Source organism: Neurospora hispaniola, assembly GCF_033458365.1.
Source record: "Neurospora hispaniola strain FGSC 10403 chromosome Unknown B0T23scaffold_3, whole genome shotgun sequence".
Classification (NCBI taxonomy): Eukaryota; Fungi; Ascomycota; class Sordariomycetes; order Sordariales; family Sordariaceae; genus Neurospora; species Neurospora hispaniola.
This window is the reverse complement of record NW_026944408.1, coordinates 3,114,483-3,130,924: the sequence shown is the minus strand read 5'-3', so window position 1 is coordinate 3,130,924 and position 16,442 is coordinate 3,114,483. Positions and strand designations below refer to the sequence as shown.

General features: G+C 52.7%; 2 protein-coding genes across 2 annotated transcripts; one reads left to right on the top strand and one right to left on the bottom strand.

Moving 5' to 3' along the window:
- Positions 1-139: 139 nt before the first annotated feature.
- B0T23DRAFT_313216 (uncharacterized protein) lies at positions 140-9,115 on the bottom strand (the record flags this gene model as incomplete). Its single annotated transcript, XM_062834733.1, has 3 exons — positions 140-8,889; positions 8,963-9,010; positions 9,073-9,115. 3 exons carry the CDS (start codon positions 9,113-9,115, stop codon positions 140-142), a joined length of 8,841 nt encoding a protein of 2,946 aa, XP_062694309.1.
- A 1,018-nt stretch (positions 9,116-10,133) lies between these two features.
- On the top strand, positions 10,134-16,415 carry B0T23DRAFT_452818 (nucleoporin Nup186/Nup192/Nup205). Its single transcript, XM_062841153.1, has 3 exons — positions 10,134-11,331; positions 11,396-15,819; positions 15,908-16,415. Exons 1-3 carry the CDS (start codon positions 10,518-10,520, stop codon positions 15,962-15,964), a joined length of 5,295 nt encoding a protein of 1,764 aa, XP_062694308.1. The 5' UTR covers positions 10,134-10,517; the 3' UTR covers positions 15,965-16,415.
- Positions 16,416-16,442: the final 27 nt, after the last annotated feature.

Sequence of the window (16,442 nt, the reverse complement as noted above, 5' to 3'; positions counted from 1 at the left end):
CCCACAAATCATATGGACTTCCTCCCCATTACTCTTCTAGCCCTGGCGAGTACCTCTTGAGTAGTTTCCTTCTACTGCTCCTCCTATCAAGCATAAGCAGCCCAACCTAGATAACCTCACCGTCAGTAATCTCTCTCTCTCACACATTCAACTCACAACCATGAAGCGTAGACAACTTACCACAAAACAACACCGCCAAATTCCTCTCATCAGTCGCCTGATTGATCAAATCATTCACCGTAGCCATCACACTCAACGTCTTACTCAACTTCTTCCTCACCACCTCCAACGCCCGATCCGCCTCACTAGGCTCATTGAGGTTCTTCGTCGTCTTCTTATCTCCAGCCCGCCGCTCATCCTCTGCCTCTACCACGTCATCTTCACCCGCCCCCACCCTTACATTCTGCAACCTCGCCATCCTGAGGGGGCTCATCGACCAGCTATAAAGCGGATCATACCTCAACACGTCCAAAATCGTCATGATACTGTACGTCTCCTCGCGCAGCGCGTCCAGCGTGAACTCGCAGCATCGCCGGAACACGCCCTCGGTTTTGGTTATGCCCATGCCGTCGACAATGTCCCGTGTCAGACGGAAGGGAACCAGTTCCGGCACCGGCAAAATGCGACCCAATTCAAAGGCGACGCCCAAGTCAATGTGCACTACCTCTCCCGTCTTGGTGTCGAGCAGAATGTTATGTCCGTGTCGGTCGCCCAACCCAAGAACGTGGCCGAGCATGGAGATGGCGGCCGTGGTGCGCGTGTAGGCGGTCCGCCTGGCGAACCACTCGTCTGGGTCGGGGAACCATTCCATGAAGAAGTAGCGCATCACGGGGTGGAACCTTTCGGTTACCTTGCGGTAGACGGCCACACGCGTGTCGACGGATTTGGATTGGGCGTTCATGATCTCTTTCCGGCAGTGCGACCCTTTGAGGTCCTTGGGGTAGTAGATTTCGTGGGCGGGCATGAGGTACTCGTGCAGTGGGATGGTGTTGGACACGAACTCGATGAGGCCGGTCGTTTCGGTGAGCGGGAGGACTTTGTAGGTCCGGATGCCGAGGTTGCGCTGGCGTGTGGCGCGGTGGTGCTTGAGTAGCTCCGAGACGGCGGCAAAGACTTGCTCCATGATGGCGTCCTGGCGGAGGTCGTCGTTGCCGCCCTTGACAAGCTGCTTGTACTGTCGGCCGTCACTGCCGATGGCCGTGATGATCTTGGGCGCGGAGACGCCTGAGGCGATAGACATTTGGGGTTCGAACTTGACGATCATCGGTACTTGGGAGTAGTCGCAGCTTGCTAGCAAAGGCATTTGCATGGTCGGCGGCGGGATCGGGAACGCGGCAAACGCGGCGAGAAATTCCAAGCCTACTTTTGAGTCCTTGATGTTCATCTTGTGACCTGATTTGTATTTATTCCCATCGCGGTCCATGGCGAGCTGGTGGTAGACTTTGCTTGTAGCGTTAATCGCCAGATAGATCTTGGCGGCTGATACACCACTCTTCTTGATGGCTCTGGCAATCTTATCCGTCGCCTTCTGTCGGGACAAAGCAACCTCATCATTCTTGATGGATCGTGCTTTGACTCCCGACCAGATCTGGTACATGCCGTGATAAGGGTGGTCGAGGCAGATGCTATAGACCAGTTCTATCAGAGTGATCTGGAAGAGCCCTTCTTGATGCTGTAGGCGCGATGATAGCTGATTGATCAAGGGTGCGAACTTCCGAGTTGGGACTTTGCTGAGGTACCTCTTCACTACCTCGTTGACCATGTCGTCCTCCGAGCACTCTAACCACAGAGCTGTAAAACGGAGCGCATCATTATTGTACTCATCCGATGCCGCGAGAGAGAGTAGGTAGTTCTGCAAACTCAACCTCACGAACTCAGAACGAGTCTGTTCAACTCGGCGGAGCTCCTGCTGATCGAGGTCAAGCCACTGCTTTGCCTTTGACAAGTGCGAAGCATACTTGTTCTTGAGTTGCGAATCCCGGGTGCTCGCAATAAGAGCTTTGAGCTGTGTAACCTCGTCATTCTTGCCCCTTTCAAGATTCTGGAGGCGAGCAAGATCCTCAAGGCCATCTGGGTTTTGGAGCTGTTCATCACAGAACATGGCGAACTGGTGGTAAACCCGGCCAGCTTCCTTTCCTTCACTCTTGCCTTTCAGCTCCTTCAGCGCAGGTTCGAGATAGTGCTTCTGAATAGTGTCTGGACTCTCTAGCCGGGCCACCGACACCTGATACCCAATCTTCGACAAAAGATCAGAACGGCTGACAGGAACGGTTTGCTTCTCTAGTGGGGACTCTTTGTCAATGCTCTGCAGCATCCTAATGGAGGAAATCATCTCGCCTTGATCCCATAGCGAGTTGGCAGTCTCCATTCGAATTGCTGCGTCGACAGCAAGCCCCATTTGTTCACTCGGTCTTATGAGATCTGTGAGTGTGGTAGACAAGTTCAAAGTTTCTTGTGTGGCACGATGGAACCGGTAAATGTCAGAAGAGACCAGCATGCCACGAATTTGCGCCAGACGAGCATTTGCAGGTGTCAACCTCGCTGGCCGAAGGTTGTGGCGTTGACTCCACAAGCTCAAGCTTGTCTCCCGGCACGAGAGGATCCGACTGACATCGTCGTACTGCCCACTCATCATCCACTTGGACCGCGCTTGGAAGTCTTCAATGATGCCGTTGAGCTCGGAAAGATCTCCAATGTTCAGGACACCATCGAGTTCAGCCAGCGTGGCGAGAGCACCCAGCTGGTGACGCAGTGTCAATGTGTTCAGGCTTTTCCCTGTGAGATGTTTGAGAGTTTTCGTAAGACCGTCGTGAACCGCGCTTCTTACCATGTTGATGTCAGAGGCTTGATGCATACTCTGATAGGCTTTGTATACAGTTACCGCCCAGTTTTCGGTCGCAGCCGGGGCAGGAAGATTCCAGATCTCTAAACGCCGTGCTGTGATGAACGTGGAATCAAGAGATGTCGAGGACCCGTCCAGGCTCTGTTGCGTCTGAAGGAGAGAGTTCGACAGGCCAGCGAGACCCAAGCTGCTCAACGCCTTGATGAGCGCCTGTCCGTCTTGCTGTGAAGCTACATCCCGGCGCCTCAGGTGACTGTCATATTGGGCTCCACGAAATGCTAAGCTCTTGGTTCCGTCGTTCTCGTACTCGAGACGAGCTAATACAGTCGAAAGCGAAGCGTCCTGGGTTAAGCCGTAGTAGGCATCCGGATCATCGATATTTTCAAAAATATCCAACAAAATCTCGCTCGTATCCCCGAGTCCCTGAATCGCGGACGAACGGCGAGACTGGCGTGTAATCTCAGTGGATGCCAACTCGGCGAACAACAGAGCAACTTTATACATCCCGCATCGCGTAGCAGCGGCCGCGGCGGTTGAGAAGTTGACCTCGAGCCATTGCAATCGATCTGCTATAGATGTCTCATTTGGATTTGCCTGTGTTCTTAGGTACAGAATTGTGTTGATCAGGAGCTTCTGGTTGTCCCTGGCTGCTGGTGAAGTGGAGGCCAGCCATTCCTTCAAGGCTTCCGAAAGCTTCTGCTTCATCCCTTGGGTCTGATCTAGCTCGTATTCCAGCACATTGTGAACGATAAAGGGAAATGCTTGCTCAGCAAAGCCTTTGACCTTTGTCAAGATGGGAGGCAGTACTCTAAGTGCGACGCTCCCCGGTACTGACTGGGCTAAGAGTGTGGTGAGTTGCTGTGCCCACTCCGGACTTTCCAGAAATTCTGCAGAGAATATCTCGGTCTCAATAGGGTGTTCGACACTGAAGCGATCAGACCGGGGTATTCGAAGCTCTCCCCATTCCGATGCTACTAGCAACGACTCTGAAAGACTCTTTTGACAGGCGGTGATCAAAGGACGATCGTTCTCATGGAGGGCATCCGATACTGCTACACGAAGGGCAGCCTCAGCCAATCCAGCCCGAAAGCCGTCGCTACTTGCAGTAAGGGCTTCAATGAGGCTAAGAAGGGCCTCCTCTGACTCCATGAAATCAAAGTTTACCGGGGATTTCTTCCGATACTCCTGAAGGCGCGATTCGCGCAAGAGCTCTGGTGGTACGTCGCCTGAGGCTGCATACGATCGACCGATCACTCGCCCGGCCCAGGCCAAGTACTCGCTGCTAAGCTTTTTGGAACCACAGCTCATCCAGACAGCAGCACCATGAGCCAACGCCTCTTCGTCGCTTTGGATCACGTCCAAGCGACTTGGTGGTGGAACTTTGAAAGACCCACAGAGTATTGACAGAGCAACCGATCGAGCCGGCCCGTTCAGGAGCTGGTGCTGTCGACCCCAATCCTTAAGAATCTCCAAGAGCAACTTGCTCTCGTGGGTACCCTTCTCTGCATTACCCATGACACGAATATTAGCAGCAGACTGGGTGATGGCCTCGAAAGCTTCCTTTTGTGTCTTATCCTTCCATGCATTGGTGGTGTAGTTGGCCAGATATTTGGAAAACCATGCGTGAAACAGCTGCGCCTTTGATTTTGTCGCTTTGAACTGGCTCTCCTGAGTTGTACTAGATTGGCTCGACTCGAGGAATACTCGAAGATCAGCCAAGCATGAAAGAGCATATCCAGCAAGGAAAGAAGGAAATCGGATTAGATGATCGCTTCCCTCGGTAATGAGATACTGGGTGATTCCCAGGGCATCATCAGCGCACTCCGGATCAACCACAAAAGCCCGTAGAGAATGCAGCAGCATCTCTAGAGGGTAGCCATACAGGGCCGTGTTGCCTGCTAAGCAAATAAGCACGCGGATCTTCCGCAGCACGGAACAGGCATGCAATGGGCCTAATGCCGGGTGAATCGTGTTCAGCAGTTTTCGGGCTACGAATACCACAAGAGCGGGTGTCCATATATCATGTAGCTCGTAGTTGGTCCTCTTTACGAGGTGTAGTATCTGCTGCTTGAGAAACTTGGCCTTATAACTTGGCTGCTGGTTTGGTGGAAGCATTGTGTCCAGATGACCAAACGCTTTGATTTTGTCCATGATATCCGCTGCATAGGCAAAGTTAGCGGCATCTTTGCGAAACGAGTCTTCGATAGGATACTCTTGGTCGCATATTTCGAAAAAGGTGGCCAGGATGTCGGCGAAGTTGAGAATTATGTTGCTGCTGTAAGGCTCCGCCCCGATGATTTTCCTCATGCGGCTCTCTCCAGTCACTTCGTTTGGGAGACTGGAATCTTGTGCAATGCTGTACGCCACGATCTTGCTGAAGTTCTGCGTGACCAACTCTCGTATACTAAGCTTCAAAGTTTTAGCCAGCTCGCGGGCGTCCGTTTCATGGCCACGCATGATCATTATACCAACAGCTTCTGACTGGCTCTTGGAAAGGAGCTCTGCCAGGTTCGAAAACCCAAATATGCTGTATGGAATCTCGTCGATGGAGTCGACCGCTAGCCAAGTATAGAGTATCTGGGGAGCAAAAATCGTGAACAACTCTTGAGGGCTGCTGAGATTGAGACATCTCGACACCCGCTTCAAGCAACTTGTCGCATGGCTTACCGATGTTTGGTTCTTCCCAGGTGTCTCGAAAATGTGATAAGTACACCGACGAAGCAATGTAGGCCATTTGCACGCGAGTTCCGCCAGTACAAACAGACGGAACGCGATGCCCTCCGTTCCTTCACCGGGAAGCACTTCGAGGATTTCGACAATTAAGTCATCGTGAGTTTTGAGAACATGCATCCCAAAGATTCTCGGCAGGTTAATGCCAATAAAGAACTTGACATCCATGGGCGCGTCTTTCAAAATCGTCCGAAGCGTAGATCTGGTGGAAGGAAGCTTCAGAACCTGTGAAGCAAACATAGGATTGACCTCCAGCAGACGGAAGAGAAGTCTCGAAAACCAGATCTGTGCGGTAGATGAAAGCGAGTTGTTGGGCAATGCACGTTTGATGAGATGGTCGTAGATATCGCCAACCAAATTCGAGATCTCGAGCTCCTCATCGGTCCACATGGTGATGAATCCCTCCATGATGTCAATCACAGTACACATGGCAGCTTCACAACAGGTATATTGGTTGTTGCTGATCGTCGCAGCGATCCTTTCAATCATCCTTATCGCGAGATCAACAGGTGTGACAACATCGGATGCGAACAACTCCTGCATGAAAAGCCGGCAAGACAAGAGATCCTCGTCGGAGAGCTCCAGAAGGTGATCCACAATGGGATCAGGCACCCGGCCAAGCTCACCGTCATCCGCACGGATGATCCTAAGTAGGTGTAGCCGAAGGCTGGTGTCGAGGTAAAAGGCCTCGGGAGTGTGGTTGAGGGTGATGTCCCTTCTGGATAGGAACTTTTTCCCCGCTGTTGTACTTTTGCGAGTTTCCTGGGAGTCGAAATCATCATCAAGATCCATAGACGCTGGATCGTTGTCCGTGGGAGATTCTCGTCGGGTTTTCTCCAGAAGACTGTTTGAAACTGTGGCAAAAAACCTGAGGGCATATGGTTCCTCGCGTTTAAAATGAGTCAACTCAGCCTCACCCAGGGTAGGGATGTAGGGCGCGGAGGCTTCAAGGACTAGATTGAAGAAATCTTCACTCTGGGGAGACTCAACAATCGCCTTTATCATGCCCTCAACAATACCAAACACGGTTTTCTCTACATCCCTCGACATGGAAGAGTTGAGACCCACAAGCTCGGGCATGACGAATGCTCCGACAATACAAGTCGAAGCGATGCTAACGAGGCGATCCCTAGACACAGGGGCTGCGCTGTCGCTTTCACCACGCTTATGCCATAATTCTACCATCTGTAATAGTTCATCAAGCTTTGGGAAGAGCAGTTCCAGAATCAGCCGCTTTGCCGAGTGAGAACTCGACAAATCAGCAGCCCGGATTTCCTCTCTCTTTGGCTGGTCAGTTGATGTTGCTTTGTGTGAGTCCTCTGGGGGGACTTCATCTTCCAAAAGCAACAGATACCGTAGCATCGCATGACGCTGCTTTTGGACTGCTCGAAACTGAGCAACGGGGCCGTCAAAGACAGTGAGAGATGTGTTCATACGAAGAGGCGGCATTTCATAGCAAGCCCGCAGGAGGTTGATAAGGTCTACCGGTGCTGCATGTACGCCATGAACTGAAGCATATGCGGACTCGGATGGATTCCACTTCAAGAAAACCCATCGAATAACGTGACTAGAAGTTGATTGACTGGCATTGGGAGAGATGGCGTTGCGGACCCGCAGTAAGGTCAACATCAGCACAGGGGCCGAGTCAACGAGCAATGCCGGTCCGCTGATATCGGCAGTCGTGATGATCTGATTGACGTCGCCAGCTAGTTCATGGTCAGAAAGTAGCTTCGCTTTCAGAATCCAGTTCAAAAGGACGCATGCAGAGCGGCTCGTAGGGGGTAAGCTCAGGGATCTGACGCCAATGTGCCATGCTTGCTTCCACATGGCAGCAAGGGATGGGTCGCGGGACGTTTTGTGAACCGCCAGGCTAGAGCATGCAATCATTGCCCACGAAGCTACCAAGCCTTGTTTCGCAGAAATGAACTGTGACAAATCCACCAATGCCCCCTTGACCTCCTCGAGAGATGGATGCTTCAACGCGGACAGAAATGGTGTAAGCTGTAGAGCGGTGAGCTGTACCGCGGAATCCTGCGATATAAGCTTTTGGTGTATTCGGTTCGAGCTTCCTATCACTCGGCGCCTCTTCCGTGGTTTGTCGGGCTCATCTTCTAGGTGTTGACGATCTCGTTGAGAGTTCTTTGCGTAAACTATCTCCAAAAGGGCAATGTTCTCAAGCAAGGCCCAGTTCTGTTCCCCTGCTAGATGATATGGACGTAAGCCGAATACCATAGTCAATGGGTGATCTGGGTGCAGTTGCATCGCTGAGAAGGTGACGTCTTCGAGCTGAAGGCGGGTTTTGTCATCCCGCCTGGAGTACTCGGACCATAACGAGTCGAGCAAATCTTCGATATCTTGCAAGAGCTTATCATCCGTTGCCTCTCGAAGCAAACTCTCCAAGTACAAGTGTATTCCATATAGGGTCTTGAGCATCTCATCCTTGAGGGAATTCGACATGGCGTCTCGAGATAAAGACCGAGGTTGCCAGCAGTGCGATAACACTGGGACCAGTGCCGTGGTTATCGTGTTGGTCAGGGCTATACTTTCGGTCTGTACCCGCACCAAGATGTTGTTAAGTATGGAAAAGGAATCCCTTTGCAGCTCGCCTAGCTTGATGTGACGAAGGGTGAGCACGCGAAGCACAAGCTGAGAGATCCTTTCTGCTCTCCTCAAAACTGGCGCATTCGACGCTGATGTGAGTGCCTTGACACATGCTAGGAATTCGATGGCCAATTGGCCATTCACCTGGACAGATGCGGATAATGGTCCAACTGAGCCTGCTCTTGAGGTAGCAGGTGTTCCCGGGGCTGGGGAAGCGCGGACTGAAGTGCCCGAGTCGTGTTCGGCAGCCTCTAGAAAGCGGGAGATGGCATTCAGGCACAAGTCGATCGAAGATTCCCACTTTTCGCCTCCGAAAGCGGCTAGGTTTTCGACGTTGACCTGGACGTTTAGAAAGGCGCTCAACGCCTTGACGTATCCCTTGAGAAGGGGCTCGAAGTAGTTGCCGTCGGAAGCTAGAAGAGTTTGCGTGATATGATCGGCGATGGCCGTTGCTGTTTTCCTTTTGATCTTGTAGGCACCATGTTGAACAGCTAGACGGAGTGCTTCGGCGCAGCCCTCGAGTCTTTTAACACAGCTATTGCGTACTTTGTCGCGTTTCAACTCTTTTAAGCAGCTGAAGTACTCTGCTTTTTCGGTGAGGGCGCAGCCGAAGAGAGCCTCATAGACATAATGATATGTCTTGTCGTCAAACAATTTTTGGCTATGACTTTCGGCCTGGGAGCCTGTTTCGTCGCCCTTGAAGTACGATATCAAACCTGAACCACGAGCCGTCAATCTGGTGGCCACACACACATACAAAATCTGTTGTTTTATGTACGGGCCACTCACTCTTAAGAGCGCTAGCCCGTCCGGTGATGGTATTTCCGTTAAGAGTGACTGTGTTTTGTGTCAGGGTAACCATTACAATGCAGTCTTGTTTGCTGTTTCTCTTTGCCTACCGATGAGCTTCTTGAAGTCTACCGTCTCGGTTGCTGGCGCCATGGTGAAGGGGCGATGATATGGTTGAACAGGTGCGGGAGGATGCCTGTTTGAGGAGGGCGGGAAAGAATTAAATAATAATAATAAAAAAGGAAAGAAAACAAAAGGAGAGAAAAAAAAAATGAAGTGGCTCAAAGCCAAACACGGCCACTGCGATGCCTAAAATCTAAACGGACAAGGCAGCCAGGGGGGTGGTTGTCAAGGAAGCCATGTATGGGCACGACGATGCTTTTTGTCCGTCAATAACACCGTGATGGCAAAGCAACTCGGCACTTGAGCAGCACGGTGTTTGTGTTTTGGCAAATCCAATACATGCCGAGGAGAGAAAAGAAGATGGGAAAGAGAACCTCAAAACTGTTGAAAGGTGAGGAGAAGACGGGCGAAAAAAGACAACTACTGCAAGGGTATCATGAGGCGCTATAACATGAAATTACAGCGCTGCTGTTGCTGCTGACGGGAACGCGTGTGATGGGCGACAGTCGTTTTTTGTTTCTGGGAGAGAGGACCGGGAGGGGAAACGTCGTGTCCAGGAAAGAAAACAAAGGATTTGGAGAGAAACAAGTTTGAAATTCCAAAATTTCAGTCTTTACCTGGATAAGCTTACCAAGTACGAAAAAAGTGCATCTTGATGACCATCTGAAGGAAGGAAGGAACTGATGCTACTGCCTGGTGAAGCTATGACCACCTCTCATCACAGCTCCTTCTCTCGGTGGACTGTCGACTTTCGACAACAAAACAAGTCGATGCGAACGTCTTGGCGCGCCGCAACACGCGGCAGAATCGCTCACCGCCAAACTTTTTCCAGGTCACCACCATCCGCACCACCTTGAGGTTTCCGCGGGCGTTGTACCACTGTAGCACCCGCTAATCGCTACCTATACCTGAGTTGAAAGCAGCGCATTCCACTTCTGCCGCGCGGCATCATTGGCTGCCCGCAATTGACGACGGGCACTGCAAGCTTCAGCCCTCCCGTCTTCACAGTGGATTCGTTGTGCTTCCCCGTCCTCCTCACTCTCCAACGGGCAACTTGAAGGTGAAGCGCGTCACCAACTCGGTTGTCGCCAATCCGCAGTCCCCTCTTGCTCCAACATCACGAACCACCGACCGAAAAATCCTCCAAACACGCGCCGGCTCGTGCTTGGACTAATTAAAACACGACAGGACGGACGCCCACACGCACAAACCAGGCACCAACCCACCGAGATTGCGCAAGAAGCGCTTCTTTGGATTGGGTGTGCGCATACAGAAAGCGGAAGCGCAACCACGGCCGCCGCAGTCTTCCACACGTCTTCGAAAAATGCGCTGAGGCGCTTGGTCACCAACACCACCAACACCGACAGCACGCCCATCCACCCTCGCTCGATCTCGTTCCTCTACCTACCTACCTACCCACCCAACGACAACCATGGCCGAACTACGCAAATTCGAATCTCTCTACGCCCTCCACACCGAGCTCCAGGCTGTCAGCCAGCAGCGCTATGAAGAACTCCAGACCGTCGAACAGCTGCTCGAGCAGCACGCGGATTCCTTCAGCAAGTTCCTAGACAAGCCGCCCCGGAACCCCACCAACAGGACGGCCCTACAGAGCGGCAGGATCAAGGTTCAGGACGAGGAATATTCCGTCACCCAGAGCTTCATCAACGACGCCCTTAAGCTTGCCGATGAGCTCGATCTCGACGAAATCGAGGCTGCCCGTGTCCTTCTCGATGCCGATGCCGAGGGCGACCAGGCCAGCTTCGACCGTCCCTTGTGGGTGTGCGGCCTCCTCCGCTTCCAAAACGAGCGGAGTTACCTGCTCGACTGTATGCGCCTTTGCATCCAGATAGCAAACGACGAGGACATCGACCCCTCGGTGCAGGAAGGCTTTGGCCAGGTTGTCGACGAGAGCATCTTTGGCATTCCCGCCCAGGGTAGCAAGCCCCAGGCCGGCGCCCAGAAATTCGTGCCCAAATGTGTGGCCGGGCTCCAAGCCATCAGGTCGACTCTGCAAAGTATCGGGGAGAAGGTGGCAGCTCAAAATGTCCTATTTCAGCCCAACGTCTCCAAGCGGATGGACCAACAAGAACCGTCCGAGATCATGCGCCTCAAGCTAATAGAGCAACACGAAACCCTGTCCCTCATACTGTGTGCTGCAGTCGAGAAGAAGCAAGCCGAGTCCAAGGATTTCAAGGAGTTCATCCAGCTCCTGAGGAAAGTAGACAAATACGATCACCTGTTAGGTAAGCCTTCCTCGATCTTCATCCTCTCTGGACCTTGAAAGCAAAGATTGACACCTCACCCAAGTACACCTCATCCCGGTACTCGGTGCCTATATCGCAACCTTTGGTTCCAATGTGGGTGGTGGAGACGTTGAGCCGGCGCGACAACTGAACGAGTTCATCTGTGGAAGGACAGCCGAGGATGTCTGGGCGATACCGAGTCTCGGCGCTGCGGTGCGCGCATGGTGGATCGCCGAGTATAGCGGCTGGTATCACGACGATTATGCCGGCTACGAAGCGCGGGGCATCAACCTGGACAAGGAAGACGAGGAGAGGACAAAACAATTCATGGATGCCCTGAAGGACGGCGCCTTCGACTTCCTTCTCGCCGTTGCCGCCGACTGCCATGCGCATAATCAGGACTGGCAGGACCCTACACGCTGGGGAATGCGTCAATGGTTGCAGCGTAAGACTACGCCTCTGGCATCTGAAGCCCTGCCCTTTGCGCCTCACTTCCACTCCTGTTTAATGACACACCTCGAGGTACTCATCGATGCTGCCATCTCCAATATCCCGGACGTTTTGCGTAAGTTGAGGACGGAGGAGGACGAGCAGCGCCAGTTGAGCCAAACACACGAGCAGGACCTTGATCTGGAACGCTTCCTCATGATCATTGCCTACGCCTACGATGGCCGACCGGACGCAGCCATGACTTTCTGGGAAGATACCGAAAGCAACCTCGCCGGCTTCTTAAATTGGGCGTCCAGGAGAGCTTCCACCCCTCTGGTCAGCGCGTTCTGCGAGATGCTCCAAGCTCTTGCTGCTAATGAAGAGTGCGCGACAGCCGCCCACAACTTCTTGCTCGACGAAACCACTCACTCGGGGGGCAAGTTGAAACGCTCAGCCTCCTTGACTTGGAACCAAATCTTCAAGGAACTCAAGTTCTTCATGGAGAAACTCCAGACCAAGCCACTTCCCGCCCCGTCTCAGCTTGTCCGTCACCATGCTAAGCCCAGCAGCGATCAGGCCGAGACTGAACCTGAATCCGCCATGATGCTGGAGTGCTACCTGCGCCTCATTGCCAAACTCGGCTATGAGAGCCCAGTCGCTAGAAATCTTCTACTTCTTGACACAAGTGTGGAGCTACCCGAAACTCTAATCAGGCTTGCCAGTGCCCAGATACCCGGCCGTCTCCGGGCTTGTGTTTTCAATGCCTTCCGCGCCCTAATGCATCGCAAGACCCATCAGGAGTCGGAAATCATGTGGGACTTTATCGACCTTTGGCTAGTAGGAGGTTGGGGCCCCAAGGCGGACACACAACGAACCGTGGCAATGTTGCAGCCCAGTCCTCAGGCGGTGATGGAGGCTATTTTGGACGACATCAGTGATGGATTTGAGCAGCCCGTTGCCTTTATCCAGTTACTTATTTCGCTCATCCAGCCCTCGATTGATGATGGAGAGCTTTGCGACAAACTGCCTTTCAAGGAAACGCTGGGCACCAGTAACCGACTGTCTGGCGTTGATGTCTATGTTGACTATGTCTTTGGTCTCGTGTTGACCAAGAAGGCTATGGATATCACCGATCCTATGCAGTTGAGAATCCTTCAGCTCAGCTGCCTGGAGTTTGCGCTTGCTTCTCTGGCATCGTTTAACGAGGACCTCATTGTCTTGGGTAACGAGAGCAACGTCAATGTTGATGTTGCCGTGTCTACTTCAAGCCTGGAAGCCTACGTGCGCCTGCACCCATTTGCCCGGGTTATGGAGTGGCTGTTCAATGAAAAGGTTGTGAACATTCTTGTCGACATTATCAACAGGGATACAGATGTGCTTGGACAGTCGTCCCACGATTCTCCCGTTGTTTTGGGTGTCTTGCGAGCCGTCCAGGTCATGATCAAGGTCCTTGAGCTACAAGACACTTATCTCGATCTCGTCCGCCCCCTTATCAAGAAGCAGTCTGGACAGCGAAGCCGCTCTGTCGCAAGTGGGGCTTATTCCGCTTTCGAAGATGGCATCATGAACCACCTGTCTCTCGTGGAGGATCTCGGCCGGTTCACCAACCTTGGAAACCCCGACCTCACCTGGGCTTCCCTTAAGCTCTTGGAGAAGATTTCGACATCCCCCGAGATCATCTCGGCCTGGGAACCCGATGGTCGTCATGCGCATCGCAACAAGGCCATTGTCCAGCTCGAGAGGGGTGGGGCAGGTGTGTCGATTGCCGCGTCTTTGGCCAACACCATCGCCCAGACGCTCGATCCTGTTCTGGAGGCCGAATCGCCGGATTACCAAACCAAGGTGTTTATCCTCGATTTCCTTTACAAATGTCTCAAAGCCAACCCGGACAAACCCACCATTGCTCATCTACTCCTTGGCTTCCGCTGCGAGATCAACGGGCTTGCCATTGAACCCAATGGTGCCTTTGACATTCAGCGATCACTCTTCCATAGCCTGTTGAACGCGTTCATTGGCTTGTCAGTATACCAAGAGGAGTTGGGTATGCGAGGCTACCTAATAACTCTTAAGCGGAAGATTTTGCGCATCTTCCAGATCCTGTGGAGTTCACCCCTTTCTTCAAAGTTGGTCATGGAAGAGTTGCGAGCTACTAACTTCCTCTTCCACACCCTGCTTCAAGAGCCACAAGTCCAACCACACCTCAGGTGGGACGGCGTAGAAGCGGCTTCTCCCGAGTTCCTGGTCACGGACGCATCGCATTCTTATATCGAGTTCCTTGCGACGCGTGCCATGGCCTTTGAATACATTGCCAAGGAGCTTTGCAGTGTTTCCCAAAAGCGGATACCCACCGTCAAGCGCCAAATATTTGATGCCCTGCTGAATGGACAGATCCGGGCCGACAACGAGGAGCCCATCAACATTGCTAATATCTTTGACTTTTTCGATTTCCTCAACGTCGACTTTGTGGACATTCCCGCCCCGGAATTCGATATTTACAGGGACATCGACCTCACCCCATGCATCGAGGAGGACGCAATGACCGGCTCCCAATTTAATGTCCACAAAGTCCACGAGTTGGCCTTGCTCAAGCGCGCTGAGAGGCTCAACCGGGACAACCCAGAAAAGAAGGATAGCCAGGCCCTAATCACACAAGATGAGCTGGCAGCCTGGGACCGTGAGCAGAGTCTCTTGCTCGAATATGTCATCTACCGGAACCGCCAGAAGCAGTTCAGCGCCCACCGCCTCAAGGTGCTCCGGGCGTGGACCAACATCCTGCTGGTCATGTTCGAGGCCAATGACTTCAAGGGCACGCCCAAGATAGCCTTCCTCCTGCAAGCGCTGCAGGCCATTTTGCCCAGCCTGGAGGCCTTCAGCACACTCAGCCCCGCCGAGGCTTTTGAGCTTGCTCGCGTTGCCAAAGTGCTACTCTTCAAGCTCGACCTCTCGGACAATACCGATGGCGCCACCGGCAAAGACATTGGCAACCTCATCAGTGACAAGCTCTTTCAGCTTTTCCAAGTCTGCCTCACCTCCATCGCCAGCTGGGTCGGCAGTGCCGATTTGCGCGCTCTTTACTACTCCATCTGCTACCGGTACCTCACGTCGGTAGTCGACAAGACCACCGACCACACCGGCACCACCACCAGCAACGCCCTGGCCACGGCCCGCTCCCGCGCCATCAGGGCCATCCAAGCCTATGGCGACCGTCTCCTTAACGTCATCTGCGATGACGCCTACGGCTCCGACTCGACGTGCCAAACCGCGGCCATGATCCTCTTGGGAGCCCTCGTCCATCTCGATCACACCACGACGGCTTCCGGTCTCCAGCACACCAACGATCTCGACGGCTCCTTTGTAGTTACCACCCTGAACCGTCTTAACTTTATCGGCGTTCTCGTCGATTCTCTCAAGACCATTCTAAAAGATTGGTCCGCTGTCACCACTTCCCCCACTTCCTCCGTCGAACAGCAACAACAACAACAACAACAGCCACCATCATCCCAACAACTCACACTCACCACTCAATCATCCGCCACAGACAGCCAATATATCCTTTCCAAACTCTCTCTCCTCCTTGCCCTCTGTCGCTCCAAGCTCGGGTCCAAATTCGTTCTTCAGTCGAACCTCTTCCGCGCCCTAGAAGTGTCGGGTGCTTTCTCCACCGACCCAGAACTTTTCGTTCGTCAACAACAACAAAATTCCTCGACAGGCTCCACGACCTATGTCCGCGCTTTGGAAAGGCACTATACGCTCCTCGTGTATCTAGCCAGGATCGTCTCAGCGGCGGTAATGGCCGGCAAGAAGCGCGGGAGTCATAATGCGCTGCAGGGACGCAAGTTCTTGCAAGGGGCTAGGGGGTTAGTGGTTCAGGTGTTGAAGATGAGTGTGGGGATTGGTGGTGCTGGGTCGGGGAACCTTGGCGTTTCGATGAGGGCGGTAAATGGAAGTGCGTACAGTGGTGCGGATAGGGATAGCCAGGCACAGTTGGAGTTGGAAGAACGCGTGGATGAGCTGGCGGAGGCGTTTATGCTCTTGATTAACGCTACCGGGTTTTTGGAGGTAAGTCTTTTTCCCTAATCCTGGCCTAATATTACTGCATGGGGAGGTGACGAAAAGAGATAATTGCTAACGGATGATCAACGAACAGTTCGAGGAAGAGCAAATGGCTGCTGAAAAGCCGAAGGGTGATCTGCTCTTTCACTAGAGGGTCATCAATCGATGAGCAAAGAGTTGTGGGTTCGCATGAGAGACCGGAAGTAGACGAGATGGAAAGAAGTGTGCTGAGAGAATGACGATGTTGAAGAAGAGGCAGAAGAGGATGAGGAGGAGGAGAAAAGATATGGGTGTCATAGCATCAAAGAAAGGAAGGAAGGGATGGGAGTTTTTGTGTACTGGTCTTCAGTTAGTGTCTTTTTTAGGTCTACATCATTTGGCAGCAAGAAACTGTTTTTCGGCTGTTAATCTGACAAGCATTCTGGCGTTGAGTTTGAATTGGATTTGAAGTTGGTGCTTTTGAGTTCTCAGAAGAGAAGGGGAACTGGTTGAAGATCGAACTGGTGTTAAAGTTAGATTGCTGTTAGCGCTGAGCCCCTGACATAGCGACGATGCTTAACGCGAAATCACGCGCCGTTAACAGGTAGCCGCGTTCCACTTCTATAGGTAACTTAAGTGCCGTACGGTTA

What these genes read in the sequence shown, in the direction of transcription:
- B0T23DRAFT_452818 (XM_062841153.1), top strand. Translation starts at nt 10,518, where the DNA reads ATGGCCGAACTACGCAAATTCGAATCTCTCTACGCCCTCCACACCGAG. An exon ending in CAAATACGATCACCTGTTAG is followed by an intron (nt 11,332 to 11,395) that starts GTAAGCCTTCCT and finishes ACCTCACCCAAG; the next exon opens with TACACCTCATCCCGGTACTC. An exon ending in ACGCTACCGGGTTTTTGGAG is followed by an intron (nt 15,820 to 15,907) that starts GTAAGTCTTTTT and finishes ATCAACGAACAG; the next exon opens with TTCGAGGAAGAGCAAATGGC.